Raw genomic sequence first — 26,067 nt, 5'->3', positions numbered from 1 at the left:
TAGTAAATAATTATTTAAAAATAATCTTATATATATTAGCTAATACCATGTTATTAAAAAAAAAATTACTATTTTTTTTTTATAACTAATAGCCGCATGTTTCTTGTTTTTTTTAAAGTAATTTAAGTAAAGCTTTACTTTAGCAGCAAGGTTTATAAAAATATTTAGTAAAATAATATTAGTTAGCTTTATTTATTTTTTAATAGTTAAGGTTAATAAAAAGGTAAAAAGTTAAAGGTTAATAATAATAGTAATAGCAATAGCAATAGTAATATAAAAATAAATATAAAAATAAAGGTAAATATAAGGGTAAGGGTAAGAGTAAAAAATAGAAATATATACTTTAAAAATTATTTGCCTTTATTTTTTATTTTATTAAAATTAAGAATCTTTTTAGCAAAGTAAAATATTAAAAAAAAAAATTATTTTATTAAATTTTTTTATAAATTATTTTACTAGTGTTTTTCTTTTATCATATTTTATAATTAACTAGGTAAAATTCTTTTATACTGCTTCTTACATAGTAACTTATATATAAGTTTATTAAGGTTAGCCTAGGACACTAAGATAAGATTATAAAATTAAAACTTACCTTTATATTTATAATTATTTTTAACTTTTAGTTTTTAGCTAATTAGCTAGCATGCTTGTATTTTTTTTTAAATTATTAATTTAATTTAGTAAACCCTAGTGTTTTTGTTATAATTATACTAATTTATTTATTAATATAAAACTACCTAAGAAAAAAGGTCCAAACCCTATATATAAATATTTTTTTAGGAGTAATAATTAATTACTTAAAACTTTTATTATTTAGTGCTTTGGCGTGTTTTTTATATATTTAATATATTAACTTATTATCTAGCTCCTGTTACTTATCTTCTAGCTTTTGTTTATTTTTTGGCTCCTGCTCCTACTCCTGCTCTAGCTTTGGCTCTGGCTTAGGTCCTAGTGCTATCCACCGTCTTTTTTTAAATATAATATTAGTTAAGTTATACTTATTGGCGTCCTTGTTTACAAGATTTATTAAAACAGCAGGCTTTTTTAGGATAATAGGCTTTTTTTAGGCAGCAGGCTTCTTTTAGGCAGTAGGCTTTATTACTAGTAAGGTAATAAGCTTTTTTTAGGCAGCAGGCTTTATTTAGGCGGCTAGATTTTTTAGGGTGGCGGGCTTTATTAAAATAATAAGCTTAAGTTTTTATTAATAGCAAGGGGTTTATATAAAATAATTACTTATAGCTTATTATATAAAATTATTCTTTTTAAAAGTAAAAAAGTAGCTGCTAAAAATATTAAAAATATTTTAGCGTGGGTGTTAGCTTACAGGACAAAAGGCATTATTACCTAGCTTAAAAAATAATATAGCCTAATTATAATAATTAATTAGTTTTATATTATAATAGGGTGTTTAAGTATAAAGTACTTTATAATACTAATTTTTATCCTAAATTAAAATATAGACTATTATAAATTAGTAGCAGGAGTAGGAAATATATTTTAAAAGTAAGACCCATGGTTTAATTTTTTAAAAGAAATTATATTAAAGATAATAAAGCGTGATATAGTAAAAAAATATAGTTAATATTTAGGTAGGGTAAAAATGCTAGGAGGGTAAGTATAATAAAAAAAAAATAAATAAATTTAAAAAAAAAAAGAAAATTTACTATTATAGGCTTTAAAACTTCTAAGTTCTTAAAAACTTAGGTACCTTATACTATACCTAAAGTAGTAGGTAGTAGCCTAGGCAGGCCTTTAAGTATTTTACCTAATATTTTTTTATTTACTTTACCTTAGTAAATTAAAAAGTAAATTACATACTCTAGTTTTTTATTATTCTCCTGGACTTTTTAATTTATAATATAAATATTATTATTTTCGCTAGCTTATTTTTTTTATTTACCATTTTTATATTTAATTTAAATCCTAATAATTAGTAAGTTTACTAATATAAAATTTAGCGCCTGTTTTCCTATTTTATTAAAACCTAGCATGCCCCGGGAACTAGTTACACCTATAACTAGACCTATAGCTTAAATCCTAATCTTTTTTTAGTTTTAATATCCCCAGGCTTTAGCAAATAGGAAAGCTAATAGTTTAAAATTTATAAGTTACTATTATATACTATTTACTAAATATTAATATCCTGTAAGAAACCCTAACCTGTTTAAACCTACACGCTTGCCCTATTAAGCAGCCTAATAAAATTACCTTGCTAAGAGCTAGCCTACAAGCTTATATAATATAATATTAATTTCCCATGGCTTGTAAAACATGGTATTAAATACATGCTTATATAAATACTAAAAAAACAAGTTTTCTAAAGCAAATAATTTAAGCCTTTCCTAAACTATTAAGTAACGTGTAAAATATAATAGCTATTATAAACTTGGGAAGCAAGGTCTAAACCTTTTTTAAATTATTAAGTAATATTCAAGATATAACAGCTATAAAAATAGTAATAAAATTTATTAGATTAATAAGTATTATAAACCCTTGGCTTAAGGGCAAGATAGCAAAATAAATAAATAAAATATTTAAGTAAGTTCTTTTTTTTCCTGGATAGTGCTTAGTACTAATAGCTTGTAGCTTTTTATAATAATATAGGACTTTATTTAAAAGCATAAAAAATATATTTACTAAATTATAATAGCTTTTAAAAATAATTTTATATTTAGTTTCTACCCTATATATTTTTTATTAATTACCTAGCCTTACTAACTAGGTAAGCCCCAGCGCTAGCGTTATTATATTAACTTATTAAAAGCTTATTAAAGCCTGTCCTTCCGCTACTGCCCCGGGTAACAAGTATATAAAGTATTATTTTATTTTTAATATTTTCTATAAGTAATTAGTTAGGAAAAAGGGATAGGTATGTTCTTGCTTAAGTAACTTTTTTATATATCCTATAATCTTTTTTTACCTATCTAGTGTATACCCATTACTATTATAACTTAATAAGAACGTTCCATAGCATAATAAAATGCCAGCTTAACACCCCTAATAAATTTAGTTAAATCATTACCTAACTTTAACAACGCGGTGCGAATTTATTGTGACGCTATTAATAAAAATAGACTTAAAAATTTTAAAAAGCTTGCTTTTTTTTACTACGGTAATGGTAACCATGCAGGGTGGCTAGCCTAAAATACATAAAAATTAGTGTAATTAGCAAGTAGCGCGAGCAGCTAATCCGCTGCTTATAATAAATTAGGGCTTTTTTTAAATAACACTAAATTTTTTATATTTTTTGCATTATGCAATGGGAAGATCTTGCATATATTTTTATTTTTATTAAGTCTAGTTAATCCACTGCCTATAATAAACCACTTTTTATATAATACTAGATCTCCCATATCCTCCTGCATACCTAACACTATTTTAAAGCATTAATATAATACTAGTAATATTATAAAGGTTAAGCAAGAACCTAATTATAATAGTAATAATAGTAGTAACTTTATAATAGTAAATATAAAAAAATCTAATAATAATATTATTTTTAAAAAAAAAATTAAGATTTTAAAAATAAAACAGTGTATTTTTATACTTATAATATAAATTTATTTTAAAAGCCTAGCTAATAATTTTTAAGCTTTTATTAATAATTTAAAAATTTTAACTTATAAAATTTATTTATATACCTTATATTATTTTAATACACTTATTACTATCCCTTGGGACCGGAAAAAATGCCTGGTATTAAATTTTATATTTACTATACTACCTTAGTCCAGGTATTTTTTATTTATGCTTATTTAGGTAAAAGGTGTAAGTCTTTATTTATTTTTAGTGTTTTTTTAATAATAATAATTATTATTTCTTATATTATTCACGCCGCCCAGCACGGGTGTATATTAAAAATTTATAATATTAAGTATATAAATACTTTTTATAATCCTCCCGGGCTTAACTTATATTACCCCTTTAATATAAACTATTATACCTTTACCTTATTCGCGCTTGCTACCATATTTTTTTACAAGCTTTATATATAAACCAAGACCTTTTTAAGTCCCTGTTAAGGTACTAAAATTATAACCTTTATTAAATACTACTAAAAAAATAATAAAAATAATAAAAAAAAAAAAGGTAAAGCAGGAGGCTACTTAACTAATAATACTAAGGCTAGGGATTAAAAAACTACCCTAAAGGTAGTAAATTAAAACTATTTTTATATAAACAAAAATAATACTTACGCATAATACAAGCAAAGTTATAAATATTTATAGCATAAAAAATAAATTTTAAGCACTTAAACCTTAGCTAGCTAAGGTATTTTAATTACTTTTACTTTTTATAAATACTAAATTATAACCATTTTATAAATAATAAAAAAAGGGGAATATATACTTTTAACAAGAATTAAATTATGCTTTTAAATTTACTACCTTAAAAGGTATTAAAAAAAGGTAGATAATAAGCGCAACCAAGCACTAAAAAATAATTTAATATAGGTAAAATTATACTAAAATATATTATAAAATCCCGGCTATAGTTAACTAAAGCTAGCCAAGGCTATATAAGCTATATACTACGCGGACTATATAAATATTTTTATTAATTTAGTACTTAAAACCTTACTTCTCGCGCCTAATAACTTTTAGGGTTAGCTTTGCAGGTATTTATCCTTATATTTTTATTAATATTTTATATTATAATATATACTAACTACTCTTATTTATTTATAAATCTAGTACTATTTAATAGTATTTAAAAACTACTATATACCTTTTATACCATGTTTAGCTTGCCATCCGCGGTAAATTACTTTAAGTATATTTAGTATGTATTTAGCACTCTCCTTGCAAATATAAAAATATAAAAAGCCTTAAATAATCTTTGCTATAGCAGTAATATTTTAGTTAAAACTTAAGTAATATAGCTTTTTTTTCTTTTAATTTATATTTTAATTTCTTTCTTAAATAGTTCTTTACTATTTATATAATAACTAAAACTTTATTCTTATTTAAAAATCTAACTATATTACAGCACCTGAATAAAAGCAAACCCTTGTTATTTAATATATTACCTAGGCTTTAATAAATAAGAACGCATACTACTATACCCTTACTACCTTTATTAAAAAGCTATTATGTAGTTTATACCATAGGCCAGTGCTAAAAATAAGAAAGTTATTATATAAAAAGATTTTATAATATTAATAAACAGGCCTTCCCGCCATGTTAAAACCAAAGTTTCCCTAAATTTTAAAATACTTATAGTTATTACTATACTTTATATTAAAGTATGCCCCAGGACGCCCTAAGCATGTACTATTTAGGTTATATTAATAGTTTTATGCATAAATCTTATTACTTTATTACCTGCCTATACCAGACATGCTCCAAGACCCTTTTTAAAAATTAAGGTGCTTTATTTTATTAATAAAGCATGTGTACAAACCTGCGTTAACATGCAAGGCTTTTTTTTTTACCTTTTTTTAATAGCCTGCTATTTTTTTTAATAAAGCCTACTATTAATTTAAGGTTATGCAAAGGGCATAAAAAAGAATTAAACAGCATGTATATACCATTTTTTTAGCCCAGGTATATAAAACAGGAAAATAGCTAAAAAAAGCAAAGATTAAAAAATTAAAAATAGTTAAATATTATTAGGCTAACCCTATTTTCTTTAAAAAATGCTATAGCAAGGTTACCAAGGCTGGTAATTTAATAAGCTATTATAGCAGTAAAATTAAGCTACTAGCTAATAAGTAATAAAAATAATTACCCAGGATAAAAAGTGGTTTAAAATCTATACCTACCTATATTAGCACCCCCAGGAAGCTTATAGCTATTACTATACTTTATATTAAAGTATGCCTTAAAACGCCCTAAGCATGTATTATTTAGGTTATATTAATAATTTTATAGATAAATACCACCACTTTACTGCCCATACTAAACACGCTTTAAAAACCTTTTTAAAAGTTAATAATCTTAAAATACTTATAGCTATTATTATACTTTATATTAAAGTATGCCCTAGTGCTATAGCTAGCAGCGTAAATAGGATATTTAGTTATATTTTTAGCCATGTTTTAATATATTATTAATACTATAAATAAAGTTACTAGCACTTTAGGGCCAACCTAGTAGCTATTTTTAAAATTTTTTTTTAAAAAGGTACACAGCCCTTATCTTCCTGCTAGCATATTAAAAAATATATGCAAGCCTTGGTTAAAACTTAATAATTAACATGTTAAATAGCTTAATTAAAAATAAAAGGCCCATAAAATCCCCTTTTATTTACTTAAAAGTATTAATCTTTTTGCAAGACCAGTAGTTATAAATAAACTTTTTTATATTATAAACTTAGCCTAGTTTTATGTAATTTTTGTAAATAAGCTATTTATAGCTATTTATTATATAGGCTATTTATATTAAAAGGATAGGCAAGACATTAATAAAACACATTTTATAAAGCTTCTTAATAATAAGTTAGTGTTTAAGGCGGACTTTAATAATACTAGTAATAATAAAAATATACTAGTTTAGAAAAATATAATTATTAATATTGCTATTATTTAATATTAAGCGTCTTATTTATAAACTATATAAACTAGATTATTTACCTTAACTATTTTTCTTGCTTACCCTAGTAATATTAGTATATATAACCTTTATTTATACTTTTACTTAAAAAAACTTTAAAATTTTTATAATTATACTGCCTTAGGATTTAGGCTTATATATTATATAATATAGCTAGTATCTAGCTACCCGCGCCTTGGGGTTTTTACTAACTTAGCCACCCTTATTTTTTTATTATCCTAAGATAAAGTAAGGTGTTTCTACCACAGGCGCCTTAATATTTAAAATAGCTTTGTTTTAGTTACTACACTTTTATTACATTTTTACCTGCTTTTAAATAATAAGTTAGGTTTTTTTATATACTATTATTTTTTTAATTGCCCACGCAACCGCTTTTTTTTTTATTAAGATTATTATTTAAATAACCTTTTAAATTTGCCTAAGCTAGCAACCAGCACGTTAAACTATAATATTTTTTTTTTTAATTATTAAGGTTCTTTTATAAACTATTATTTTTTAAGATCTTTATTTATATTATTAAGGTTATTTTATTATTCCTTACATGCTTTAATAAGCTTATATCTTGCTTTTCTAGCATAGCTAATTAATTTTATTAAATAAGTAATATTTACTCTGCTTTTTTATTTTTTTCTTGCCTTTTTTATCGCGTTCTTATTAACCAAGTTAAAATTTAAATATTTAATACTTTATGTATATTATTTACCTACCTCCCTTTACTAGACCTTGCTATATATATTTATTATAATAAATTTTAATTTTTTATGCTACTTTTTTAAGTTTAACTATTTAACCTTTTTACTTTGCTTGCTAAGCTATTAAGCCACTTTACTTACTAAGCTATTAAGCTATAAAAACCTATCCTACTTTACCCCCGCCTAAACCTAATACTAAAATATATACTACCTTAACCTATTATTATCTTGTTAAGTTATTAAATACCTAGAATATTAATAAAAATAGTAATCTACATTAAATTTATAATAGTTAACCTTATACTATATTTTTATATTAATAATAATTTTTTGCCTTAGCTAAACAAGATTTATGCATGTTCTTTACCTCTTGTTATGCCTTATTATTAGCACTTTTTATTTATGTTACTTATTATCTTTGCTAGTAATTTCTAGCACTTTTTGCTATTTTTTAGCAATTTTTATTACTTTTTAGCGCTTTTTAACACTTTTTATTAATAATCCCTAGTAATCTTTACCGGTGGTCCCTATTACTTTTTAGTGCTTTTTATTACTTTTTTTAATACTTTTTGCTAGTAATCCCTAGTAATTTTTTTATTACTTTTTAATAATGCCTAGCAATCCCCAGTAATTTTTAGTGTTATTTAATAATTTTTAGTGCTTTTTTTAACGCTCTCTTTAGCGCTTTTTCTAGTGCTTTTTAGTAATACCTATTAATCCCTAATAATTTTTAGCGCTCTTTACTAGCGCTTTATATTAGTAATTATTAGCGCCCTGCAGCATTTCTTAATAATCACCAGCGCTCCCTAGCAACCCCGGCGTTTCTTAGTAATCCCAGCGCTCTCCGGCGTTTCCCAGCGATCCCTAGTGATCCTAGCGATCCCTAGCAATCTCCAGCGCTCCCTAGTAATCTCCAGTAATCCCTAGTAATCTCCAGCGCTCCCTAGCAATCCTAGTAATCCCTAGTAATCTCTAGTGCTCCCTAGTAATCTCTAGCGCTTCCTAGTAATCTCTAGTAATCCCTAGTAATTTCTAGTAATCTCCAGCGCTCCCTAGTAATCCCTAGCAATCTTTAGCGCTCCCTAGTAATCTCTAGCAATCCCTAGTAATCCCTAGTAATCTCTAGCGCTCCCTAGTAATCTCTAGCGCTCCCTAGCAATCCTAGCAATCCTAGTAATTCCTAGTAATTTCCAGCGCTTTCTAGTAATCTCCAGCAATCCCCAGCAATCCTAGCAATTTCTAGTAATCTCCAGCGCTCCCCAGCAATCTCCAGCAATCCCCAGTAATCCCAGCAATCCCTAGCAATCTCCAGCGCTTCCTAGCAATCCCAGCGCTTCCTAGCAATCCCAGCGCTTCCTAGCAATCCCAGCAATCTCCAGCAATCCCAGCAATCCCTAGTGATCTCCAGTAATCCCTAGCAATCCCTAGCGCTCCCTAGCAATCCCAGCAATCTCCAGCGCTCCCTAGTAATCCCAGCAATTGCTAGCAATCCCAGTAATCCCTAGTAATCCCTAGTAATCCCTAGCGCTTTTTAACATTCCTTAGTAATCCCTAGAGCCCTCTAGCGCTCCCTAGTAATCCCTAATACTATTTAGCATTTTTTAGCGCTTTTTAGTAATATTTAATATTATTTAGTGCTTTTTACCAGCACTATCTTTAGTAATTTCTAATACTTTTTAGTTCTTTTTAGTGCTTACCAGCGCTTTCCTTATTACTTTTTATAGTGCTTTTTAGCGCTTTTTTTAATAATTTTTTAGCAATCTCCCTAACACTTTTTATAGCACTTTTTATTAGTAATTTATAATACTTTTTATAACACTTTTTATAGGTAATCCCTAGCTATCTCCCTAACACTTTTTTTAATACTTTTTATAGGTACCTTAATTTCTAGCTATTTTTTTAACTATCTTCCTAGCGCTTTTTCTAGCACTCTTTACTAACACTTTTTAATAATATTTAAAAAGTAATTTATAGCGCCCACCAGCGCCCTTTAGTACTTTTTACTAACACTTTTTAGTAATACCTAGTGCTTTATACCAGCGCTTTTTATTAAAGATCCCTAGTAATTTTTAGTAATCCCTAGTAATCCCTAGTAATTTTTAGTAATTAATAGCGCCCTTTAGCGCTTTTTAGCACTTTTTAGTAACCCTTAATAATCCCTAGTAATTACTAGCGCTATCTAGCACTTTTTAATAATCCCTAGCACTTTTTAATAATTTCTAAAGATTACTAGCGCCCTCTAGCCCTTTTTAGTAATCCCTAGTGCTTTTAGCACTTTTTAGTAATTCTTAATATTCTTTAGCGCTTTTTACTAGTAATCCCTAGTAATTTTCCTAGCACTTTTTAGTAATACTTTTTAGCGGCCTCCGGCGTTTTTTAGTAATAATACTTAATAATTTTTTTAGTAATCTTTTAGTAATAATTTTTAGCGCTAACCTTTAGCACTTTTTAAAAATTATTTTTAGCTATAATCTTTTTATTAATTTTTCTAGTAATTCTTGTTAATTTCCCCTGGTAATAATTTATAGTAATAATCCATAGTATTTTTTAATAACCTTTTTTTATTTTTTAAATATTTTTAAGCTTTTTAAACTACTAATATCTTACTTTATACTTAATAACTATTATTAAATTATATACTAGGTAGGTTTTTATCGCGTGGTTATATTTTAAACATAAAAATATATATTAAACTTAATAAATATATATTAACAAAGTTAATATATATTAAAGGTATATTAAACCTAATAAATATATATTAGTTTGCTTAATATATATTTAGTGTATATTAAGCACTTTAAATACATATTTTTTATATTTAATATATATTTTTTATACATTATTTTTAAAATATATTATAAATATTAAATACATTCTAGGTAATTTATTTTTTAAACATAAACTTATATTAATAAAACACATATATCTTTATTTTTTATATACTTTTTTTTTAATATACTATTAGTGTTATAATTTATTAAAATATTATAGTACAGCTATATTTTTTAATAATTTGCTATTATAATTATACTATTGCTATACTCAATACCCCCCCTGTGGACTAACGGGTAGGTAGTAGGTAAAATAAGCGATTGCACACCGTTCCGCTCCATCATGCGGTGTAACTGCCTCGTCCAGAAGAGGGGAAGGTTGCCGGCGCACGGGCAAATCAGGGTCGCACTCCGGCGACACCCCAGATGACTAGGTGTACACCCCTAGCCATGCCTGATATAAGCAAAGTCCTGATTAGGCAATATCCTAATTAGGAAGGCACCCAGTAACGGGCGTGCAGTGCTATGTGTATAACCCCCCCTTCCCTGGCCTTATTCAAATATTTAACTAAAAGGCCTTTAATATGCTCGTACATATTTCCAGTGGCGTGAAGAACTCGCTTCATCAGGTTACCTTGACCTGACTGACCCCCTCACGCCTCGAAATGCTGCCTCCCCACCTCCTCAGTCTCCATCGTCAACTCCTCCGTAAACAGCGAGCTCACAAACCCCACGACCCCCAACGCAGCAAGAATATACCAAATCGTCTCCATCGCGTCCCGATACGCATCGCGAATGACGTCCCTCAGCGCAGCATCAACATCAACACTCCGCAAATACGGAATAAAGCCAACAACTTCCGCAGGATCACTCAGCACCGCCAACGAAGCAGGCAAGACCATCCCATGGATCCTGTCCGCAAAAACACTGCTGAACGTCGTCGCCCCCACCGCAAGCCCAATCAACGCCCCGAACAGCCGGAACGCAACCATGATCCCCATGGCCAGCCCCTGGTCGTCGGCCTTCGCACTAGCCTGCATCGGAATCGGCGGGACACTGAAGATCGTGCCGATTCCAATCCCCGCAATGACCTGGAAGCTGGCCGTCATTGCGCGCGAAGAGTCGCGGTCCCACAGCGCAAAAACGCCGCTCCCGACCGCGAGGAAGACCCAGCCACCCCAGATCTCCCAGCGGTATTGCCGGAAGAAGTCGACGGCGAAGGCGGCGATGCCCGTGAACACAAAGACGACGCAGCAGAAGGGGAGGATGGAGATTGAGGAGTCGAGGGGTGTTTCGAGATACACGGCTTGGAAGAAGAGCGGGAGGTATTGGAGGAGCGTGTAGAGGACGAAGCCGTGGATGGAGCTGCCGAGGAGCGTGGCTTGCGCTGTGCGGGAGCGGAAGATGCGGTAGGGGAAGACGGCGTCAGTCGGGTAGCGCTCGTAGAAGGCGAAGGCGGCCAGGAGTAATGCGCCGATGACGAGCGGGAGGATCGTGCGCCATGAGGACCAGGGGTACATGTTGCCTGCCCAGCTGAGCGGGAGGGCGAAGAATATACACCCAGCCGTGAAGATAGCCATTCCAATCCAGTCTATGCGGCCCAATTGGGCGCGGAATGACTGGGTGATGGGCTTGAGGCGCATGAAGAAGATGGCGAGAAGAAGGGCTACGCCAGTTACAGGCAAGTTGATCCAGCCAATCCAGCGCCAGGAGACGTACTCGCTGAAGACAGCGCCTAGGATAGGCCCCGCAATGCAGCCGAGCGCCATGGGGAAGGATAACAACCCGATATACACGGCTCGCTCTTGCAGCGTTGTAATATCGGCGACAATGACCTCGCTCAGAACATCCAGGCCGCCTCCGCCTAGGCCCTGGAGTGTGCGTCCCACAATGAGAACGGCCATGCTGTGCGCCACTGCAAAGACAATTGACCCAATAGCGAAGAGCGCGAAGGCCACGTAAAGCGGGATCTTGCGGCCGAAGATGTCGGAGAAGCTGGTGTAGATGGGCTGGATGACGACGACGGCGATCGTGAAGGAGATGTTGGCCCAGAAGGCGGTTAGGGTTGTGCCGGCGAGGTCAGCCGTGATGACGGGGATAGCGACGGCCAGTGTTGTGGCGTCCAGCGAGACCAGGAAGACCATCAGGAGGAGTGAGAGGAATGCGAGGAAGAAGGATAGAGGCTTTCTTCTACGCGAGGGGAGTTGGCGTCCTGCTTCGAGGTTTGGCGCATCTTTGGTTTTGATCTCCGTGCAGTCGCATTCTGATGGAGGGTGAGATGAGGTTGTGGGATTTGCCTCTTTACAAACTGCTGTTTCTATTGCCAGCGACATGTTTGAGTATTGTATAATGAAACTGGAGCACTTGAGCTCTCCACCATCCGGTGGAAGGGCATAGATGCGGAGAGATAAAGGACCGGGTCGATCCCCGGACCAGGAACAGGCCGAAAAGTCTCCGAAACTGGAGCGCTGGAGTAGTACCGATTGGTAATGGGTCGAACTGTCGATTGCTAATCCTCTTTGGTAGCGTTGCACTAGAAGCAAGATAGTTGGTGATAAGGATGGCGTGCTTTACCTACTCCGTGTAGTCTTGCTTGGCAGTGTTTGTTAGGTTATTGGGCAGACCAGGGAGCCCTTGAGAGTGCTTTGCTATGTGCTGATATGATAGAACTAAGGGATTATTTATCTTTAGGCACTGGTAATGATCCGCCTTGCCTAGTAAAGCGTTGCAATAACCCTAGATTCTCGTCATGGATCCTGTCAGCAAGCGCTCTGGACAAGGGTACAATATGCGCAGGAATATCAATCACCCTGCATGGTAGAGGGTCAAGCTGGTCTTGTTACGCTCGTAGACTTCTGCATCGCTGCATCAGAAGCAGCTCGGGCTGGGTTGTCCTCGAGCTTCGATATTAGGGCTTTGTCACACGTGACCTGGGGCAATGTGCTGTATCATAGGTACCCAATAACCACCAGCCATATCTGCCAGCGATAAAGACTTATTCTGGACTGGTGATTCACCTGGTTACACAGAGCTGGATCCTTGGAAAGAGCAACCATCCGATATCCGAAGAAGGAATAAAGATAATCGTATTGAAGAAATCTTGACATAGAATGGCATTTATATGTGCACCAGCAGCAGGATGGTATTGCGAACGCACTGCTTCGGTTCTCAAGGTAACGATCTAAATAGAGGCTCAATTAAACCCAGACCAAAGCTTTCAGGCGCCTACAGTATAGCCCTAGCCTTGGATATCCATGGGCGGCACTTGGATGAGACTTCCGAGTGTTTATGCGGACGCCAATCTTCATGTTGGTATGTCTTATGCCGCAAAATGGTAGGTACAGTACATCATTTATGGTACCAATTTACTCCAGGAGCAAATTCAAATCAAGTCTGCTAACCTAGATGTTGAAAGGGGCTTTGATAAATGCTCGTTCTTTGAGGAACTTGTTACGACCATACCTAGCTTAACATAGACAAGACAAGCCCTAATAAGTGGCATTTCTACATCCTAACCCTCTTCCAATAGCTCACCGCACCCCTCTGCCTCAACCACCGCCCCCCTCTAAGCACAGGGAAGATCGTCAGATTGTGCGCCAGCCCAAGAAACCCCCCCAGGATAAAGGCATTCTGGTAGCCCATGTTCACAGCCCACGGGGTGACCCTAAGACCGAACATGCAATTAACATAGCGGCCCAAAGCAGCACTGCCAGAATGCAGCACTAGTGAACACCCGGACCCGGAGCCCTAAGAGAAAAAGGCACTTACGCATACCCCATCCCAAACGCCATCGTATTCCGAATCACAATCACAGCGGCCAGCGCCTCGCCGCCCAGCTCCCTGTAGCAGTCGATGCAGTACGCAACGGCAATCTGGGAGCCCGCGGTTGTTGTGAACGAGATGACGCCCATGGCGAACACGATCCCGAACCAGTGGATTTGGTGGGCTGCGCCGACGCCGAAGAGGATGCAGCCGAAGGGGATTAGGAGGAGAGAGGGGAGGAACAGCCAGAGGCGGTACTCGGCTTGGAAGAGGCCGGCGTGGCGGCGGGAGAGGGCGATGATGAGGCGGTCGCCGAGGAGGCCGGTGTAGCATGCTCTGGTGAGTTGGTTAGCACCAGGTAGGTAGGTAGGTAGGTAGGGAGGTATGGGAGGTATGGGTTGAGGCATTGGGGTCTTTGATCGACGGACTCACGCAAGGGTTGTGCCAGCCAGCGGCGCAATGAAGGTCAATCCCACGCTTGAAGTGGACATATTGTAGGGTGGCTGCGAAAGGACCATTGACTCTGTTGCGTTGAGGAAGGTCAGCCATACGATGTTGCATCCGTACAGCAGGCCTGCGTAGACGATGATCGGGAAGCGGAGGAGCTGGAACGGCTCGAGCATCAAGGGCAAGAGGCGGTTTTGGTGGCGGAACCCGGTGCTTTCGATGGGCTTGAGTTTGGCGAGGAAGGGCTTTTTCGTCAGGGCTGGGTTGATTCTCGCGGTCGTGGGTGGAGGGCGTGGCTCTGCGGGCCTGGGGCTTGTTTCCGGGCCCGGCCCTACTTTGGGATCTTTTCGTCCACTTGATGCTCCAGCCGCGTTCTCTTCACCTTTGCTGCAAGTGGGTTCGTTGGAGGTGGATTGACCTTCGAGGTAGACTGTGCGGGTGAATTTTGTTTCCTCCATGCAGATGAAGACGAGGATGAAGGCGACTCCGCAGAAGATGGCACACCAGTACTTGAATCGTTGTCAATGGACAGACGCCTTGGGCCGCTAGGTAAGGACTCACAAACACCCATTCGTAGCCCAGCCCGTCATTGATGAATCCTGTGATCAGTGGAGCAATGCCGTTGCTATAGCCCAGGGCTAGGGCATAGAGAGCCATGTACCTGCCCCTTTCATGCGTGAAGAACTGCTAGAATTAGTACAGACTCCAAACCTTGGCTACTGATAAGTTCAAGGGCTATAGATTCTGACTGACAACATCGGAAACCGTAACTTCCGCAATGGACTCCATCGGCGCCCCAAAGAAGCCCTGCAGGATCTTGGCCGCAATCCACGCGCCATTCGATCGGATATGAGGCTGCCATACCATAACGCCCTGCATGGAGACTCAGCTTACCCATGGGTTCAGTCATTGTGATCAGAGGGGCAAGCTAACCAGGGTCCCGGCGAGTGTGACGAGGTAGACCGGGCGTTTTCCAAACTGGACAGCGACCGCCTGCCAGAAGACGCAGCCCCAGCCAAAAAGCAGAAACTATGACGCTTTCAGCTTGCCTGTTCACTTGACAGGGGCGTTTCAGTGTGGACTACCATGTATCCTGTCCCGGAGTTGAGGGTGTCGTAGCTGAGGCCGGTGGCGTTCGAGAGGGGGTCGAGGGTGGAGTACAGCGAAGATGAACATATGCCTACGACTAAGACGTAGCTGGATAGAAGTGTTTTCGTCAGCTGCCCAGTCGTTCATTGGGAAATGTTGGAGGGTATGGTAGTGTGACGAACGCAGCCATGCACAGTGCGGACAACTTCTTCCGTCGAGGGGACCAGTTCAGTGGGTCGTCGGGGTGCGATGACGGGGCAGGAACCAAGACGATATCCCTGTTGGCACCGGTGCCATGCGCATGGGTTTGTTGTGTCTCGCCCCTGGTATCGACCAGTAGGAAAGTGCCGGGAGTGCATTCGACCCTACTGGCCATGGCTGCGGGGGGGTCCTTGGATGTCCCCATGTCGGCTGGAGGTAATCAAAATTGGTAACCTGGGAGAATGGCCTGGCCATCGTTCTTGTCCGGTCGGTGGAGTGGCAGTCTTTTATACCTGTCTCAACACCAACCCCTGGCCAATAACCAATTTGTCCTCTTTGGCCGTGAGAAGTCTGAGGTTACCCCTCGCGCCAAGGGACCCTAATACCTCCTATCGATGGATCTAGATACCCCATGGGACATCTATGAAGACTCCATATCGGTCGGCTTACCAAGATATCAATATAGCCTTCCTAGATGAGTAATTTCTCACTTGGCCTCATGATAATGTCAATGTTGATCGGAGCTGTCCCTTATTTTCGGTTGCCACGTCACTCCTCACCCCTGACTGGAAATCTCCGTGTCCGGGGATCCCTGCTGTGGTACGGAGTACGGAGTAAGCGTTCACTGGCAATGTTCCAGAGTACAGATGGAACCAGTCCGTATTACAATGACAATCGTGCATTTAGAAGCGGGGAAGAGGCTTACTTCAAATGGAGTTTCCCAGTTGTAGCGCATCTCTTGCTTTATATTTATTTGGGCATTGCATATCACGGCCCCGAACCTTGAACTTTCCTAAATCCCTATCCTTGAAGTAGTGACTTGAGATACTCTTTGAAGTGACTTGACGGTAATTGAAGTATCGGCAGTGTTGTTACTCCTTGAATGGTTGTATAAGGACAGCAAAGGCATCTGCAGAGCCCTCAACATCCGCTACCGAATACTCCTTGGTGCAGCGACAACTGATTCAACAACGCGAAGTCTCTACTTGCAACGGACCAAATGTCTACAGAACAGTATCCGGTGCGTCCTGACTTCCGAGTCGAGGAAGAGGAGATCACTGGCTACGTCGATCCATGGGTTGTATCCCCCGGCGACAAGGCAAATGTGAAGGTGCGGTACCCTTAAGTCGATTCAATACTTGATGTCTAGCACTAAGGAGTTGATACCAGATTTCATCCACTCGTCCTAACCTCAAGTACCAACTGGTGCGTCTCTTGCAGGGCCTGGACATGCCCAATGCCCCAGCACCGCAACGGCAGGTCGTTGAGCATGGCCCAAGCGGAGACCTGAAAGGATGTTTCCAATCATCCCATCCAGGCTCATACGCACTGATCAAGTCTTGGACGCGAGAGCCTTTACTGAACAAGGTTGAAGGACTTCAGGTCTCCTTCTATGTGCAGCCCTGGATGTTAGACGCCAAGTATCCACAGGCCATCGTGTCGACTCTAGATACAAACAAGGGAGCTGGACTTGCCGTGCTGCTCGGCACCCAGAATGATCTGCTTCTGTGGATTGGGACGTCATCGGGCGTCGAGACGATTCGAGTTTCGGCCTTCAATGTACGCCGTGAGCGGTGGTTCCACACTCGCCTCACGGTCACAGCAAAAAGCGTCAAGGTGCATGTAACGCATGTACCTTGGGAGAACGAGACTACCCCCTCTCCGACTACTGTCCAGGAGACACTTCGAGGCACTGCCATCCTTGAATCCGGAAGCCCCCTTGTGATCGCTGCGACCTACGCCGCCAGCCCGACCACCACCTCCACTCGTCCTGTCCACTTCTTCAATGGCCGCATTGACTCGCCCACTTTCACTGCCCTGGGGAGAAACGGGACCACCTGGGACATTGCGCGGTACGACTTTTCCATCGGCATCGACACAGACGAGGTCACCGATGTGTCGGGCTCCGGACTGAACGGCATCCTCGTCAACGCCCCCACGCGCGCAGTCCGAGGCCACGACTACGACCACAAGCTCATCGGCGTTAGCTGGAAGGAGGCCAGGTACGGTTTCGGGGCCATCCATTTCCACGAGGACGACCTCGACGACGCAGACTGGGAGACCGATCTTGAGATTGAGGTGCCGAAGGACCTGCGGTCCGGCGCCTACGCCATCGAGGTCTGGGACACCGAGTCCGACCTCAAAGACTCGATTGTATTCTTCGTTCGGCCAAAGGAACGCAGACCAGCGGCAAGAACCGCATTTATCTTCTCGACCATGACATATCTCGCCTACGCCAACGAGCACATGTACGACGAGACCAAGTCCACCCACATTTCCTTCCCCGAGGGCGTGCAGCTCGTGGAATCGGACAACTACCACAAGATGGTTCGCCGAGCCGACCTCGGCCTAGCCATCTACGACCTCCACAGCGACGGCTCCGGCGTCGTGTACAGCACGGCCAAGCGTCCGATCCTCAACATGCGGCCGGACTATATCCACTGGGGATTCCAGCGGCCGCGCGAGTTCTCGGCGGACCTCTTAATGGTGGGGTTCTTGGAGCGATTGTTAGGCGATGGGTATGACGTCCTGACGGATCACGACCTCCACCTGCGAGGTCCAACGGCCCTGGCTAGCTATGACGTGGTCATCTCCGGCTCGCACCCGGAGTACCCCTCGATGGAGACATTAGACGCCTACGAAGGGTTCTTGAAACGCGGCGGATCGTTGATGTACACCGGCGGAAACGGGTTCTATGTGAGTCTCGCCTAATGCTCTCCCCCTTGGTAGCCCTCCTAACCCTTCCCAACACAGTGGCGCTCCGTCACGGACCCCAAACGCCCGCACCGCATGGAAGTCCGGCGCGCAGACGTGGGGGCGCGCACGCACGAGCTCCCCGCCGGCGAGCGCGTACACTCGCTGAACGGGCAACTCGGCGGCCTCTGGCGCTCTCTTGGCCGATCACCAAACCTCCTCTTCGGCATCGGCAGCTGCGCCTCAGGCAAGGGCCCAGGACGCCCCTTTATCCCGACCCAGGAGGCCCTGAACAATCCGTCTTTGGCCTGGCTGTGGAAGGGGCTCGACGCAAGCTCCAAGGAACTGCTAGGCACGAAGGGCCTTGCCGGCGGAGCAAGCGGCGACGAGCTGGACCGGCTGGATCATGGGATTGGAAGTCCCGCGAACGCGATCCTGCTTGCGCGCAGCGAGCGGCATGACGATCACTTTATGCTGTTCAACGAGGAGCTGATTTTCCCGATGATTGGGACGCTGGGGTCGACGTCGGCGCTGGTAAGGAGTGATATGGTTTATTATGAGGCGGAGGGGGGAGGGGCAGTGTTTAGTGTTGGTAGTATCAATTGGAATAACTCGCTGGCTTGGGATGACTATCGGAATGATATTGCGCAGGTCACGGAGAATGTGATCAGGGAGTTTCTTGCCAGGGGGGAGAGGGCTGGGTGCTGAGACCGGGGATCGGGGCCTTTTTAGGGCTAATTTCGGGTTAACTTGACACATCAACAACATCAGCACCTGATTGCACTGGAACATCTTTAGCAATACCCACAACCATAAGTCTTGTGAAGCCTTGAACAGGAGTAAGGACCTTTCTCTGGGACTCATCCACCAGAACATGCACGTAGGCTCTATCATATACCAACCTCGAGCCATGGTAAAAGCTTGCCCGCTCCCCCACCACCTCATCCACCAGCTCAACCGCCGCCTGCGCACAGCCATCAGAACACTGATACCCAGCGCCGCCAGCCCCATAGCTACCATATGCACCACCCAAGCGCCCCCAATGCGCTCCTTCTCAATTGCTCCCACTGCACCAGGAACTCGAGGTAGGCGCGGTCCATGATTGGGCCTTGACGGGAGATCAGGGCGAGGGTTGCGTCCCACCTGGTCACGATTGGCGTTTATTAGTTGACTTCCTACCATATTACCTAGTAGAACGGGATGTCTTACCACAGTAACATCCCGACTTGGGAGCGCACCATCGAGCAGCTGCAGGGCCTTCCGTCGGTGCTCGTCTGCCTCGGCTGACCCACTGCCGGTGAGGCCTTTCAGATGCTGGCAGCATAGAGCCAATATTGAATGGAACAGAAGACTAGAGCCCTGGGATGTCTGGCGCTGGCAGCGGAGGGGGTTGATTGGCATGTCCGACGTCAGGGGCAAGACGCAGAACTCCGAGTCGTCTGTAAGCACCGTTAGTGGCTGCCATCCCTGGTAGGCAAGACACCGTCCAGGTAGCTCTTACACATCTCAAGCAGCTGCTCATGGTCCCGTGGAGACAGCCCGAGCCCCGGCTGCACCTGGGAATTGGAGACGGTCGAGTCCACTCCGCGCATTGCGGGATCGCGTGGGGGAGTGGCCAGCGGCATGGGCGCGTATGGCTGCAGCAGGGGGTCATGGTTCAGGTCTTCTCCCGGCATCAATTCGATGGCTCGTCCGGTAGTGCCCGGTAGTGGTAGCGGGAGCGTCTGGGGCAGCAGGTCTGCTGGCAATGGGTCCTGGAGGCCAAAGTCCAGGAAAGGGGTGGCCTCGAAGATGTTCGGCACAAACGAGTCGAACAGCGCAAAGTCATCCCAGATATCGTGGCCAGGTACGGTGTCTGTTAAAACAGTGTCAGCAGTATGGTATGGCCTGATTCGTAGACGATGGGCCTACCTCCACTGCCGGTGAGCTGGAACTCGTCCCCCGTTTGGGCTCCGGACACCCCTGGCATGCTCTGCTCCTCTCCTGCCGCTCCGGGAAACATCTCGCCCTGTCCGACCAGATGCAGCTGCCACTGCCACTGCCACCGCCTCGCCGCTCTGCGGCACAGTTGCTGCCTCGGGCGGGCCGCTGGCACTCGCCTCATTGCGTGCCTTGCGCCGTTTCCGGAGTCTGGAGCCAGTGCGCACGAACCGAAAGCCCCGAGGAGGCACTGTGCCGGCAGCAGGCATTATTGCACTGTCGGGCACACCTTCAGCGGCTGTTGATGGATTCTCCGTCCACATTCGCCGAGAATCCCACGATAGGGGCATCGCGAACCCGCCGCATCGACGGCCCAGCGCGAGGCACGTCGAGCATTGCGGGCGCCGGCGGTCACATTGGTTTCCTGTTGCGGCGCAGGTGTGGCAGTCGGTCTGTGCAAAGGCCAGCGAATTGGTTCTCTTTCCCTTCTCGGCCCCGGCGGCGTCTACGGGGGCTGCTTCCATGGTGTCTGCGTTTCTGCCCGGGTTGGAAAGTGGACTGCAAGCCGTCTTTCTATACCTCCTGCCTAGGGAGATTGCAGCTATTAAGGGTACTCCACCGTCAACGAAGTTCACCATTGCCTTTATATTGGCCAGTACACGGTCTAGAATGGCTTCCCCGCACTGTAAGTTTCTAATCTGCGTATCTAGGCAGCTAGCGATCCTCACGGACCAGGTTCCGATAGGGATTATTCGGATCCTGCTCCTCCTCCTCCACCGACTGGATGGTCTTCTTCACACGCGCAGGGCTGCCCACCGCCACCGAGTACGGGGGGATGTCCTTGGTCACCACGGCCCCCGCCCCAACCGTCGAGCCCCTGCCAATCCTGACCCCAGGGAGGATCACCACATTCCCTCCAATCCAGCAGTCGTCCTCGATAAAGACAGGGTGTCCGAACTCCACAAACTTCTGGCGCGAGAGCACGCTGGTGTCGTGCCCGGCACTGAAAATGCTCACCCCCGTGCCGATCTGGACACGGTCGCCGATGACAACGAGGCTTGTGTCCAGGACGGTCAAGCTGGCGAGTTAGACTCTTCCTTTTTTGTCCATAAGAGGGACGTGCACTCACTCCCAGTTAATGAAGCAGTTGCTCCCAATGCTGATGTTGCAGCCGTAGTCCGGGCGAAAGGGGGGCTCGACGAAGGTCCCGTCGCCCACCTTGCCCACCAGCTTGCGGAGCAGCTCCAGCCGCTTGTCGAAGATCTGATCGGAGGGCACGGCCTTTGTGTCCAGGTTGTTGTAGTCTGCCGTTAGGCCGCGGCACTGGTGCCGGGCTTCCAGGAGCTCCGGCTTGTTGGGGTTGTACCTGCGGTGCTGTCAGGCCGGGGCGGCCAGGGTATACTAATACTACACCCAATGAACTTACATCATCCCCGAGATCATGCGCTCGTAGTCTTCACATTGGGGAACGCCTCGCAGCGAGCGCGAGAGGTCGATGATTTCGGGGCGTTTCGCGGTGGCGGCCATTGGCTGTTGGAAGGACGGTGAACGATAAGGAGAACTGACTACGTATGGTAGATTGAGGGCCGTCCTCTTATACTCAAAGCGATGTCATTGGAACTGTCGCCACCAGTAGACTCACATAGACATCTCCTGGCAAGCCCCGCCTGCCTATTGCGGTAGAAGAGCCAGCGGTGGGCCTGGACTGTTTCTCCGACAATCCTCCACCGCGGCTACTGTGCGCCGAATCTGGCAGTTGGTGGGCCTGGTGGGGTAGGGTATGGAGTAGACAGGCCTAGAGACTCGGAGGTTTCGGTGTGCTGGTCCTTCGCTCTCTTCGACGCTTCGTCGTTGCATGAAGTAGAAAGTCTCCTGCGGTTCTAGGGCTTCTGCGTCATGTGACCCGGCTCTTGGTCTGATATCTGGCACCGACTGGGATTCTACTCCTGGTATGACGAGAGAATATGATTCATGATGCTAGTGCAAGTCTAGAACTCGGCCTTGACAGCGCCCTGTGCCGGCTGGATCTCCCCGACCACCTCCTGCGCCGCCAGACAGCCCTGCTCCAAGGCCCCGTCAATCGCCGCCCGCCAGCCATGGGCCCAGTCCGCCGACGCAAACAAGACGTTGCCATGCCGGCTCTGCAGCTCCTCCTGGTACTTGCTCATGTACCCCGGCCGCCACCAAGCAGGGCCCCCGAGCGCCCACCGATCCGTGACCCAGTCATGGAAGACCTGACCCATTAGCTGGACGCCACAGAACAACCTTGAAGGCAGCATACGCACCATCTTCTTCACCTCCATTGGGTGCAGTTTCTGGAATGCATCGACCGATTTGTCCGGGTCGCGCGCAGGCACGTACACGCCGCGCTCGTCCTTGCCAAACCCGACAATGTGCGCGTTGCCCCTTTCCGTGACGCCGTCCCCATACCCGAACATCAGCAGATTCGGATACCGCATTCCATTCCACGAGGCGAGCCCCGACCCCTCCACCTCGGCGTGGATCTTCGTCATGAAATTCACGTGCCCGGCCGCCACGGCCTCCTGGCGCAGCGCCGACAGAGCAGGCGTGAATCGAATGGACGACAGCACGTTCAGCGGGATCGTGCACACCACCCGGCGCCCGCGGTACGTCCTCTCTCCAGCGAGGGCGAGGGCGCTCTGCACCTCGACCAGCCCACTCGCACCTGCACTGCCGGTGTCGTGCACCGCCTGGATCGGCGTCTGGAACGAGTACTGCAGTCCGTGGCGCACGGCATCGTCGAAGATCCGCCTCGCCAGCTCGGACTGCCCTTCGCGGAGCTTGTAGGTCGTCCAGATGGGGCCGAAGTTCGCGGAGCTGTACGACATGAGGGCGTGCGACCGGACCATGTCCCACAGGCTCGAGTTCTCCATGCTCCCGCCCGAGATGTGCAGGAGTAAGGCTTCGAGCATGCCGGCCTCTTCGGGCGTGAGTAGGTGTTTGATCGCGTCGAACCGGTCGCGGCAGGAGGTCTTGTCGAGCTGCTCGACTTCGGGCCTGGTGGTGTGGACATTGTCCAGCTGGGCGTGGGGCAGGGGGCACACGCGGCGGCAGTTCTGGCCGTCGACGTTTGACGAAGAGGTCCCAGGCTCGCCCGGTGATCTGGCCTGCTTCTTCGTGGGTGAGCTTGCGGGGAGGAGCGCCTACCTATACGATGGATAACCTGTCAGCGATCGATGAATGAGGGCTAGACCGGAACGAATCCTACCGGGGACATTGAGCGTGTAGTAGTCATTCTCATAGCCATGGTGCTGGGTTAGAACAAGATCCCGGTCCATCTTATAGCGGACCATCTCCTGGAACAGATACGCCATGTGGTGCGTGACCCACGTCCCACCCATCTCGTACAGAATCCCTGCCCTTGTTAGTCCAAGCACAGTTGACAGCCAATGCCCGGAGACGTTTATCACATCGTCCACGCGGCCGCGGATCCAGTAGTGCCCGTCTGCGTCGCGGAACGCGCTGTCTCCAGTGAACTGCAGCAGATGGATTAGCCGGCGCTTGCAGGCGTTTGCAGTAGGTTGGCACGTACGTAGTACCCCCTGTACACGTTCAGATAGGTCTCCATGTACCGGTCGTGGTTGGCGCGCAGGGTCCGGGCCATACTCGGCCAGGGCTGCTTGATGGCCAGGGCTGCTTGATGGCCAGGACGCCCTGCACCGAGTTGCCGTGCAGTTCGTGGCCGCTCACGGGGTCGATAGGGTGAGGACGGGGTCGATGCCGAGGGTTGGGAGCGCCGCGCTCCCGGGCTTCATGGGCGTTGCCCCGGCCAGGCCGGCGATCAGATGCGAGCCTGTTTCCGTCTGCCAGTATGTCTGCCGCGGGCAGTGGGTGTTAGAGGCCAGGATACCAGGTATAATCCATTGGCGGGGACTCACGTCAGTGATGCATGCACGGGCATTGCCGATGGAATCGAAATACCACTGCCAGGTCTCCGGCGCAATGGGCTCGCCCACCGATCCCAGCACACGCAGCTGCCGCGTCCCATCCTGGAACCCTACGATGTCCGCCTTGCTCACGCAGCGCTTCAGCAGCCGCAGGGCTGTTGGCGCCGCGTAGAAGTGCGTCGCCGCGTGCTTGGCCAGCACCTCCCAATACCGCGTGGGTGTTGGATGCGAGGGCGTGCCCTCGAACACAACGGTCGTGCACCCAAGCAGCAGCGGCGCGTACACCACATACGTGTGCCCGGTAATCCAGCAGATGTCGCCGGCGCAGAAAAACCGGTGGATGTCAAGCACGTACTTTGCCGTCACTGCCGCGCCGACCAGGTACCCTGCCGTGCTGTGGAAGACGCCCTTGGGCTTCCCCGTTGACCCAGATGTATACAGGAGGAACAAGTAGTCCTCCGAGTCCATGGGCTCGGGCGGGATGTACGCGGGGAACTTGGGCACGGCCTCGTCCCACCAGAAGCCTCTGCTTGAGGTCCATGGGGCCGGGGCCTGGGGCTCAGTTCCGCTGGACTCTGACTCTGGCTCTGGCCCAGTCCGCCTGTATGTCAAGACCGTCTGGACGCATGGACACTCGCTCACGGCTTCATCAACGATGGCTTTGGTGGGTATGGACTTGCCCCCACGCTGGGCCTCGTCGACTATAATCACGAGTGTGGACTTTGCATCCTAGATGCGGTCGCGCAGCGCCTGGGCCGAGAACCCAGCGAAGACAACGGAGTGCACGGCGCCGATACGCACACAGGCGAGGAGCGCATAGATAGCCTTGGGGACCATGGGCATGTAGATGGTGACGATATCGCGTTTGTGGACGCCGCGCGAGCGCAGGAACGCCGCGAGCTGGCAGACGTGGCGCAGGAGCTCGCCGTACGTGACCTGGCGGCTGGCATCGGCGGGGTGATCTGGCTCGGCGATGATGGCAATGCGGTCGGGGTTGGCGATAGCGTGGCGGTCGACGCAGTTGAAGGAGGCGTTGAGCTTGCCGCCGAGGAACCAGGCGCTGTCGCCGCTGGCCAGGGAGCCGATGTGTGGCGTGTGGAAGTCCTGCTCGAAGCTGAGCAGTTGGCGGGCTTCCAAGGTTCCCAGCTTGGCCCAGAAGTGCGAGGGGGATTGGATGGATTCTGCGTAGAGGGCGTGGTACTCGGCGAGGCTGGAGAGGTGAGGCTCGCTGGGGTGGTTGAGGCACCAGTCAGGGCTGAGGGGGATGGTGGAGGCCATGCTGTACCTGGACGGTTCTTCTATCTGTGCTTTGGGTTCTGATTCCTGTATCCAAACACCCGGTCTGGACCTGCTACATCCGTGCCGGCGGAGGGGGTGTTTTTAGTATAGTGCTAGTATAGCCCTAATATTATATTAATTATAAATGTTATTATAATATTATATTAAGATGAAATATAGTACTAATACTATATTTAAATTAATATATCTTATTTTTAAATATATATATTTACTTTTATAATATATAATATATATAACCTATATTTAAAATAATATATATTAAATTTTTAATATATATTTTTAATTAATATATTTTTTTTCTAAAAAAGTATATATTTACTTAATAAAATATATATTATTTAATCTGGATATATATTATACAAGTCTAATATGTATTCGGATTTCTAATATATATTTGGATTTTTGATATATATTATACTTTTTAATATAAACTAAATATTTATTAATTAAAAAAGGTATTAAATACTGTATTAATAGTATATTAAGGCTAATATATATATAATATATATATATTTACTATATTAATATTAAAACTAATATAATATTCAGGTATGATATAATAATAAGCTTAATATAGATAACTTAATAATTTAATTAAGTAATAAAAGTATATAAAAAACTAAAAATTATAATAATAGGTTTTTAAATTTAATAAAAGTCTTAAAATAATAAAATAATAAAATAATAAAATAATAAAATAATAAAATAATAAAATAATAAAATAATAAAA

At 43.8% G+C, this 26,067-nt stretch overlaps 7 protein-coding genes across 7 annotated transcripts; 1 reads left to right on the top strand and 6 right to left on the bottom strand.

The window, feature by feature from the left end:
• Positions 1 to 10,670: 10,670 nt before the first annotated feature.
• On the bottom strand, positions 10,671 to 12,350 carry DSM5745_03253 (MFS-type transporter sphD; the record flags this gene model as incomplete). Its single annotated transcript, XM_026745269.1, has 1 exon — positions 10,671 to 12,350. The coding sequence occupies one exon, from the start codon at positions 12,348 to 12,350 to the stop codon at positions 10,671 to 10,673; it is 1,680 nt and encodes a 559-aa protein (XP_026606135.1).
• A 1,232-nt stretch (positions 12,351 to 13,582) lies between these two features.
• On the bottom strand, positions 13,583 to 15,721 carry DSM5745_03252 (uncharacterized protein; the record flags this gene model as incomplete). The annotated part of the gene is made up of 9 exons (XM_026745268.1): positions 13,583 to 13,681; positions 13,786 to 14,115; positions 14,212 to 14,532; positions 14,562 to 14,735; positions 14,788 to 14,910; positions 14,980 to 15,099; positions 15,160 to 15,255; positions 15,312 to 15,423; positions 15,498 to 15,721. 9 exons carry the CDS (start codon positions 15,719 to 15,721, stop codon positions 13,583 to 13,585), a joined length of 1,599 nt encoding a protein of 532 aa, XP_026606134.1.
• Positions 15,722 to 16,516: 795 nt separating this feature from the next.
• On the top strand, positions 16,517 to 18,918 carry DSM5745_03251 (N,N-dimethylformamidase beta subunit family domain-containing protein; the record flags this gene model as incomplete). Its single annotated transcript, XM_026745267.1, has 3 exons — positions 16,517 to 16,627; positions 16,687 to 18,213; positions 18,271 to 18,918. 3 exons carry the CDS (start codon positions 16,517 to 16,519, stop codon positions 18,916 to 18,918), a joined length of 2,286 nt encoding a protein of 761 aa, XP_026606133.1.
• Positions 18,919 to 18,955: 37 nt separating this feature from the next.
• DSM5745_03250 (uncharacterized protein) lies at positions 18,956 to 20,654 on the bottom strand (the record flags this gene model as incomplete). Its single annotated transcript, XM_026745266.1, has 6 exons — positions 18,956 to 19,174; positions 19,228 to 19,353; positions 19,420 to 19,649; positions 19,712 to 20,065; positions 20,122 to 20,218; positions 20,277 to 20,654. 6 exons carry the CDS (start codon positions 20,652 to 20,654, stop codon positions 18,956 to 18,958), a joined length of 1,404 nt encoding a protein of 467 aa, XP_026606132.1.
• A 190-nt stretch (positions 20,655 to 20,844) lies between these two features.
• Positions 20,845 to 21,657, bottom strand: DSM5745_03249 (sugar O-acetyltransferase; the record flags this gene model as incomplete). The annotated part of the gene is made up of 3 exons (XM_026745265.1): positions 20,845 to 21,208; positions 21,260 to 21,496; positions 21,557 to 21,657. The coding sequence occupies 3 exons, from the start codon at positions 21,655 to 21,657 to the stop codon at positions 20,845 to 20,847; spliced, it is 702 nt and encodes a 233-aa protein (XP_026606131.1).
• A 461-nt stretch (positions 21,658 to 22,118) lies between these two features.
• Positions 22,119 to 23,398, bottom strand: DSM5745_03248 (uncharacterized protein; the record flags this gene model as incomplete). The annotated part of the gene is made up of 4 exons (XM_026745264.1): positions 22,119 to 22,364; positions 22,416 to 22,505; positions 22,561 to 23,298; positions 23,360 to 23,398. 4 exons carry the CDS (start codon positions 23,396 to 23,398, stop codon positions 22,119 to 22,121), a joined length of 1,113 nt encoding a protein of 370 aa, XP_026606130.1.
• Positions 23,399 to 23,837: 439 nt separating this feature from the next.
• Positions 23,838 to 25,316, bottom strand: DSM5745_03247 (uncharacterized protein; the record flags this gene model as incomplete). Its single annotated transcript, XM_026745263.1, has 2 exons — positions 23,838 to 24,767; positions 24,840 to 25,316. The coding sequence occupies 2 exons, from the start codon at positions 25,314 to 25,316 to the stop codon at positions 23,838 to 23,840; spliced, it is 1,407 nt and encodes a 468-aa protein (XP_026606129.1).
• Between the last annotated feature and the right edge of the window lie 751 nt (positions 25,317 to 26,067).

This window comes from Aspergillus mulundensis, assembly GCF_003369625.1.
Source record: "Aspergillus mulundensis strain DSM 5745 chromosome Unknown scaffold_2, whole genome shotgun sequence".
NCBI lineage: Eukaryota > Fungi > Ascomycota > Eurotiomycetes > Eurotiales > Aspergillaceae > Aspergillus > Aspergillus mulundensis.
Note: the sequence above shows the minus strand (reverse complement) of the source record. Positions and strands in the feature narration are given on the sequence as shown.